At 36.8% G+C, this 8,784-nt stretch overlaps 1 protein-coding gene across 1 annotated transcript; it reads left to right on the top strand.

The window, feature by feature from the left end:
• Positions 1-443: 443 nt before the first annotated feature.
• On the top strand, positions 444-8,520 carry LOC104895797 (pentatricopeptide repeat-containing protein At1g26460, mitochondrial). Its single transcript, XM_010682407.4, has 6 exons — positions 444-1,257; positions 3,216-3,438; positions 3,520-3,999; positions 7,503-7,709; positions 7,823-7,960; positions 8,052-8,520. Exons 1-6 carry the CDS (start codon positions 644-646, stop codon positions 8,238-8,240), a joined length of 1,851 nt encoding a protein of 616 aa, XP_010680709.2. The 5' UTR covers positions 444-643; the 3' UTR covers positions 8,241-8,520.
• Positions 8,521-8,784: the final 264 nt, after the last annotated feature.

Here is an 8,784-nt window from a genome sequence, read left to right as displayed (position 1 = left end):
TAAACATTATTCATAAACAGAAGGCACTACTTTCGTAAAGATGGTGAGTTATAAAGTTCATAAACAGAAGGATTTAATCTATGGGGCAGTTGTTTACTCCATAATATCTACAACACCATTGGTGAAGATTTTATTGAAAGATGCAATGTTATCGAAGATTTCACATGGTTTCATGATTGAAACCACCTTTGTGGAGATGAGCTTGAATAGAATCAAGTTTAGGTGTTGTGATTGTAATTTCTGTTGCTGTTTTTTATGTTCTTTTGAGTTTTGTTCAAATATTGATGTAGCTACCAAGAAGGCTTTTTATGAATAATATAATATTTTCCTGTAAAAAAAAAAATGTTGAGTAAATCATTATCCTAATACGATTTCCCCTTATATACTTATGGAAATTTTGTGACTTGATTAATGCACTATTCTTTTACCTAAAAAGAAAAAAAGGTTGCTCCCTATCAACATTATCACGAGGCAACATGAGCACACTGAGGCCTGAGCCATTGAAGTTGAACCTCAGTTTTGCGCGAGAAAAAATGCGCACCACACTCACTCTCTCCCTCTGCTAAACCCTAATCACTCTCCCTTCTCATCAGTCATCACCGGTCACCCCCAAAAACCCTTTCTCTTTGTTTTCTCCGATCAGATGCAATCAAAAATGGCGATTCTTTCCAAATCTCGCGCCCTCCTCAAAACCTTAAACCCTAATTCTATCAAATCAATCACAACTTTCTCTCTCCTCAACCAAGAACCTCAGCTCGCTGAACCACCATCAACACCAGCGCCAACACCATCTCCGTCGCCTCTTCCGCCAAATCCTTCTTCCGGCAGCCCAATGTACAACGAAAACTGGCGAAGTCCAATTCAACACACCGGTCAACATTCCCTAATTCCTACCGGATTTCTCTATCAAAACCCTTCTCAGATGCAATTACTCGCGCAAAAGAAGGATGCGAATTCGCTTATGAATTTGTTCGCTGATTGGATGACGTCTAGGCGATGGGCTGATGTGAAGCAGGTGTTTGAGTCTTGGATTAAGACATTGGATGTGAATGGGAAGCCTAATAAGCCAAATGTGCAGCTGTTTAATCATTATTTGAGGGCTCATTTTATGGATGGAACTTCTGCTAGGGAGTTGCTTGATGTCGTGTGTTTGATGGAGGAATTTGCTATTGAGCCGAATACGGCTTCGTTTAATTTGGTGCTTAAGGCTATGCAACGGGCTAGAGAGGCTGATGCGGCCGAAAAGCTTCTTCAAAGGTATTACTGCAATAATCTTTTTAATGAGCTGAATTGTGAGTATCTGTTTTTGAATTTTGTAGAGTTATTTACAACTTCAAGATGTTTATTACTTCTCTTGTGTCGCATTTAAAGAAAATTGTAGTGGTTGTTGAATGTTTTTGTTTGATTTTTACTGCGTTGGATGGTCGAGATTTAAACGATTGAGCAAGATGGTATTAGTGTGCTCCCATTTTGATCATGTTCCACCAGGATATATTTTTTTTTTTATGAAGAGAGTGGATTAATTGAGCTGCGGTTCATTGATTGTTGGGGATCATGTATGTATCTTTATGTGTGAATGTGGGTTTATCCTATGGAAACAAAAGATGAAATAGGTGAAGAAAAAGCCTACATTGGGTTTTGTTAATCCTATGCAAGTCTATGTTTCTCCAAAATCTGTAAGCCTTTTCTTTTCCCCTTTTTGTCCGTGGGAGCGTTGGGGGGGGGGGAGGAGTTGAATTTGCTTCTAGAAGCAACACGGGCTTTTGTTGTTGCCTCATTCTTGCACCTTATGGTCTCTTCTTGGATAATAACATTAATATTTTACTTCATTGTAAGTGAATCGGCGGAAAGTTCTTTGTATGCTGCCATGAAATCCTTTACTTCAACTTAGACCTAGTCTGTATGATTCCACTGTAGAGCCACTGAGTCTCTGTACGAGACAAATGTTTATATTTCTTCTCCCAATCATTTCTACCAACTTGCTAATTTTCCAGTGAGAGATCCTATGTTCTAAGATGCTACACATAACTTATTCACAATTATCTTCCTGGATCTTTGTTTTCTAGAACCTAGAAGCCCTCGCTCATTTTACACCACACTCGAGCAATGATGTGGTGCAGCACTTTTTGCCATAGACCTAGTAGTTGTCGCATACTTATCACCACACTAGATCTAAGAAGTGCAATATGTCTCTGCGCAAGGAACACTCCTGACTCCTGAGGCATTATCATTTCAGCTCATGCTCATAGATCTGAGAATGTTTTATGCTGCTTTCACCTGGCGCATACCTGCTCCTTCGTTGCTATAAATCAGGAGGGAAAATAAGAGCTTTCTATTGCTAAAGGTTTTCAGCTATAAGTACCTTAGCTATAAGCCTATACTTCATGGTAGCCTTTACCATGCTCTTCAAACACCGTAAAATGGATTCTTCCTCTCGCTTCACAGTTCACCCCCCTTCCCTCCAAAATTCAAATCCCTTTTATCAACACAATGCTCATTTGTTATTGGGACGTGCTCTCTGGTAACCTGATCTTTTGCTAATCCGAAGGGAAGCACGTTCTTAACGTTTCCCTTGCCTGACTTGTATAGCTCTCTCCGTCTTTCAACTTTCTATTTTTATTATCATGAGTGCTGAACTGATGACTGCTGAGGCATGAAAAATTAAAAGTTTCTTGTCTTTGGTGTGCCGTATGCATTGGGTACACGGTCCTAGTTGATGTTTGTTGCTGATTGGGTTTCAGATCTATCTGATGAAATTATTTACGGATTCCAGGTCATGTGCAGCTTATTTGACACCAATCTACTTATTTGGTTATTTAAGGCTATCATTTTTTTACTTCTCCCTCGCTCTTGATTCTTGACACACATACACCCCCCCCCCTCACCCGCTGGGAGTTTTTCTATGAGGCTTACTTGAATATTTGATTGTTACCTTTGCAATTGGCCTGAGGCCATTTGAAGTGGTAACATGGTTAAGATTTAGATAGGCATGCTCAATAGAACTGGTAATCAGATTTGCAGAAGGCTTGTAGCTTATATAGATCAACTGCTTTCTATTCTACATTTTTTAAGATATATGCTCAATGTTTCCTCTAGAAAAAAACTTTTGCTCAATGGCTTGTATGATATGTGCACCATTCTCTTTTGTCTTTATATGTTTAGCTGTCATTTAGTTAGCCTGTTGTCAGATGAATTCTTTAACCTAATGTATTCAGGATGCTGCATGGTGGGAAAGAATCTCAGCCTGATGCGGAATCATATGATTTGGTTATTAGCATGCTATTTCAGCAAGGTCAGATTGATATGGCCTTGAAATATATAGAGCTGACGCTAAAATCTGGTTATATGCTGTCAACAAAGGTCTTTGTTGATTGTGTCCAGAGTTGTATTAACCAGCAAAGATTGGAGAGTCTTGTGATGGTTATAGAGAAGTGCAAGGTATAGTTTTGAATATTGCTTAGAGAGTTACGTGAGGTATGGCTTTCTGTTATCATTTTCATTTTCTCTGTGAATTATCAGGCCATGGACCAGAATAAAGCTCTGAGCCCCAGCTGGAGTTTGTGCAACGACCTTGCCAATGTTGCAATACAGAATGATAATAGCAAGCTGACCTTTCTGGCCTTGGGATTCATGGCTAGGCTGATACAAGTTGGTGAGAATGCAAGGCCCCCTATTTACCACTCTGTTGATGAAGGATTAGTTATTTCTGCTCTCGCCACAGCTGCCCGAACTTCTGATACTACTCTTTTGGATGCATCATGGGCCATCCTAAAGAGATCCTTGCGTGAGAAAAGGGTTCCTAAGCCTGAAACCTACTTGGCGAAGATAAATACCCTTGCTTCCTTGGGGAGCTTGCCAAGTGCTTTTAATACTCTGAATGAACTTGAGAGAACACATGCAAGTTATGCAGCAGCTGATGAGGACCTATTGTCACCATTTACTTCTCTTTATCCGCTTGTCGTGGCATGTTCAAAGCAAGGTTTTGAAACTTTAGATTTGGTAAGTCTTATTTTGCATCTAATTTATTTGATTTTGCTTCGCATCAAGAGTGCCAAATATATTTAACTTTCTTATTTCAGTACTTGATAGGAAATAGAATTTGCATAGATATGAATACATGATAGGCAATATTATATTCATCTAATGACCCCTCTTTTATCATTTGGTTATTCAATTGTGTTTCCGAATGCTGCATTCTTTTGCACAAGTATAAGCCAAAAGTGTATACAGACACTTGACTCAATTGGGTCTGGAATATGCGCACCAACACTATTTAGTTCTTTTCATGGTTTTCTTTTAAACATGTGTGTCTGCTTTCCAAAGTCCTGATGTCCTCTACGACTGTGATTTTAATTGTCTGCTGTTTGCAAGGGTTGCTTGTGAAGGTTATCTGTTTTTGTTTTTTGGGGGGGGGGGGTTAAATTTGACATATAAATCTCTGCTTTCAACAATTTTATTTGGTATACCATTTTTTTGGAAACTACAAGATGCCCTCTGATTTTTAGCAAAATTATGCTGTTATATCCTCCTATTACATATCTAGTGAGGCTGTCCAAAACGGCTTACCTGACAGTGTTTTGTATCTGTATTTACCAACTGCTTTCCCCGTTATAATTTCTTAACTGTTGGTGAAAGAATGAAGCTGTGACTTGTAGATTAGAACGTATGTAGTCATACTAGTCAACACAATTCTCTTTGAAACACAAGTATTTCCTGACTTGCTCTCCATATTAAATCCAGAAAGATTTTTAACACCCCTGTAAAGCTATATGTTTCACAAGCCATCAGATTGAAACTAGACAGAGAATTTGGGCTCACAATCATCTATTGATTTGAAACAGCCTCAAGCTTTCAAATTTATAACCATCTAATCGAATGAATAATCTCAAAAATCTGCTATGGTTGCTGGATACTTTCTGCTTTTTTTAGCTGTCCCATGCTGGCTTTTGACACTATCCAAATTCCACTTTGTATTTATTCACAAGGAAAAACATAGTTTGATGAGATCTTGTAAAATTCCTCTTGTGATATAGTTTCATAATATCAACAATTTACTATTTTGCCACATACACAATTAGAGATATTGATGTTTAAAGTGGTGCATTGGCAAACGTGCCAAAGCTTTGGGTACAACTAAAGAAAGATGGAGGAAGTATTTGAAGAGTATTGGTCTTTAGACTTAATTTATTTGTTTGTCTTTGTAGTTTTTTCCTCTCTCTTTCTCTAGATAATCCTGAAAATTAAGAGAAAATGTGATTTCGACTTAAGGAGAACAAAATTTCATATTCTTAGAGTCAAGGAAAATCGAGGGAGAGGGTTATTGAATATATCCTTGATGTATGTGTATATAGTTTAGGATAGTGTTTAGTTTTCGCCAAAAGTTGTAGATGATTGCTGTCGTTGTTACAACTTGACAAATGACTACTTTATGGGTTGTTTGAAGCTTGCATGAAAATTAGGGTGGGCAAAGGAGATGAGAGTATGGAAAATGGTTATAAGACTTCGAGTTGCTATAAAGTTAAGGGCAAAACCATCAAATCTTATAAAAGAATTTAATAGAGATATGCTGGTATTTTCACGTTTTTTATATTATTACTAACGAATACTGCCATTATAATATTTTCTTTTAAGTCTCAACATTCCACTTTTGACATTTTCCACGTGCTACCTGGAAGGGAAAATTTTGACTAATATATGTAAACAAATTTTCGTATGTTTATCTTAATTCATATTTTGAATTTCTCTTTTTATAATTCTTTATAATAGATAGTTACATTTATATTAATGATCAAAGTTTTGCTTTAGCAAACGTGAAAGTCAATATGTGACAACTACAAAGAAAAAACCGGAGAGGCATGAGCTAATATCATACTATATGTATTATTAAAAGTAAATATACTTTTGTATTCCAAAGTATGGAAAATTTGTAGTGTGCTCTTAATTGCCACTTATATTTCATAAAAACCGACTGGATTTTTATACGTATTTTTGTTTGACGATTTTCTTAAGAAATTTATTTGCAAGCAACGAGAACGAAAAGGTCCTGTTTTCGGTTACACAAAGGTGGAAACATCCGATTTTTCCAGTTGAAACAAAAATTTTGGAAGTTTCTGGTCGAAAATGGTGAAGGAGGAAGGAGAAAGAAGAAGAAGGAGGGGGGGAGGAGGAAGAGGGAGGGAGAAGAGGAGGAGGAAGAGGGAGGAAGACGAAGAAGAAGAGGGAGGTGGTGGTGGTAGTGGCGTTTGATTGTTAAGGTATGGAATTTTTAAATATATACGAGCAACATTTGATAAATACGGGCGGTAAATAGACTCAAACAGTTTGTATGGGGGAGAGAGGACCGTATCTACTGGAGTCTATGGGAGGATAAGTTCATAACATGAACTGACCTAGTTGTGATGTAAGTCGAGCCTTTGAACTTTAGAGTTTTTTTAAGTGTAAGCTTGATTTGCTCGAGCTCCTTTTGATTCTCAACTAGTTATTAGGCCCGGGCTATGTCCCGGGTAAGGAAAATTTTCATTTATTAATATTATACTTTAGAATAATAACACTTAATATCACTTAGTCTAGTGGTTAAGACTTTAATATATAACCTTGAGGTCATGGGATCAAACCTTGTGCTATTCTAGTTTTTTTATTGTTTGTGAATTACATGGAGTAAAATACATGCTTTAGGGAGCGCCACGTGGCACCGTTCCACGTTTAGGAACGCCTTTTAATATATTAGTATAGATTGGTGTACTGTGGGCATAAATGATACATAGCCTGGCTTTCTAGTTACTTTTATGGGAGGGGAAGGTTGGGGGAGTGGGAAGGGCCCCCACCCTATATCCTCCAAAATCTTGGGGGTTATTGTTTATACCCAAAAGCCTTCTATGGTTTGTACTTTGGGGTAATTAGATCACAACCATGCTTGCTAGAAAAATTGATACTACCAGGGGAACTTATGGTTTAGTATGTTTGTCATGGACTCATTGTAGCTAGTTGAGGCTACATAATAGAATTATATATTTATGGTATCACTTCAATGGGAAAACCTAGGGAAAATTTAAATTATAGAGAACTAAAATTGTGAATAAAACTACTTTTCACTTGTTAGTTTTGGATGTGGAAAATTATTGCACAGTGCATTAATCATGTAGTTTTCTATTGTTCGGCTTTTAATAGAGGAAAAGTAGATAATTTGAATTTCTCTTATGTCAAATTCCTTAATAGACCAAATTAACCAAAGGATCTTTATATATTTTTCCAGTTTTACCTTTCAAAAGTTTTCTCTTTATGTAAACATAGTAAAGTTGTAAAATCTATAGTTTTTAACACTTTTGGTGAGCTTTTCTCACTAAATGTAATTCGCCTACACACTGTTATGTTCAGTGTATTATGAATGTACTCTGTTTGTACCGTGGGATTTAGAAAGCAGTTTGCAATCTGTACCTTTTCTTATTCGTAGGATAATATGTTTCTTACCCCTTTTTTTTTTTTTTATCTTTTCATTTTCGTAGGTGTATTTTCAATTGGAGAATTTGAGTCGTGCAGACCCTCCTTTCAAATCTGTTGCTGCCATGAACTGTGTAATTTTGGGCTGTGCGAATATCTGGGACCTTGATCGGGCTTACCAAACATTTGAGGCAATTAGTTCAACATTTGGATTGAACCCCAATATACATTCATACAATGCTTTAATGTCTGCATTTGGAAAGTTGAAGAAGGTACGTTTGTTCTCATCTCCTTTGTTTAAACTTTTCCTCTTCCATGTGTTACTGTTTCTGATCATTATGCTCTATGAAATACAAGTTTATTTAATTGATTTTTGTGGTAACAGACATTTGAAGCTACAAGGGTATTTGAACATCTTTGTGGTCTGGGGGTGAAACCAAATGCTACATCATATAGTTTACTTGTTGATGCTCATCTCATCAACCGAGATCCCAAGACTGCTCTTACTGTACTTAATACAATGGTAAAAATGCCTTTTTTGTTACTTTGTGGTTGGTTCAATTCCTCGTCATGGCCAATGTGACCAATTTTTAATACGGAAAATACCCTGACAGGTGGAAGCTGGTTTTGAACCATCGAAAGAGACACTAAAGAAAGTCAGAAGACGATGTGTTCGAGAGGTAGATCAGGAAAGCTATGATCATGTAGAATCTCTCGCCAGAAAGTGCAAAATCTTTTTGGGTACTGAGAATCGCAGGAACATGTTGTTTAATCTGGAGTACGGAACTGAGTATGCTTCATAGGTGTTTCTCCAATATCTCTATTGCCAATTGGAGTTGCCTTTTTAAGCAACCAGCCGGCGTTTTTGTTTTGTAAATTAGGTAAGTAGCATTTTACTATATTGGAGTTTTTGCTTGATCCTAGATTCATCAGCTCTATTTATACTTTTTTGTTTTATGTATCACTATTCTTCTTAGTTTTTTTCCCTGGAATATTAGTTGCATTAATATTTCTAATTCGAACGTGATGTATTTTTGATAACTTGGGAATAATACAGAACTAAACAGAGTTCAGATTTTCCAATTTTTATTTCCTTTGATGAGATACAGGTTGTTGTAGTGATAGAACTTGAGTCTTCAATGCTGGCTAGTACCAACTAACCCCAGATAATGATCTGAAGTGTTTTTTGTTCTTCACTATTTCTTTCCTACCGTCGTGAGTAAATTACATTGGTACCCTTTCTCATAGAACAATAAAGGCCTGTTTGGTAGTCGTTAATAAATTGTGGTAATGGGAATGAATTTTAAGTGTAATTTTATTAGGGAAAGACCCTTAAAATCTCCATGG

The sequence above is a fragment of the Beta vulgaris genome, chromosome 6 (genome assembly GCF_026745355.1).
Source record: "Beta vulgaris subsp. vulgaris cultivar EL10 chromosome 6, EL10.2, whole genome shotgun sequence".
NCBI classification, from domain to species: Eukaryota; Viridiplantae; Streptophyta; class Magnoliopsida; order Caryophyllales; family Amaranthaceae; genus Beta; species Beta vulgaris.
Note: the sequence above shows the minus strand (reverse complement) of the source record. Positions and strands in the feature narration are given on the sequence as shown.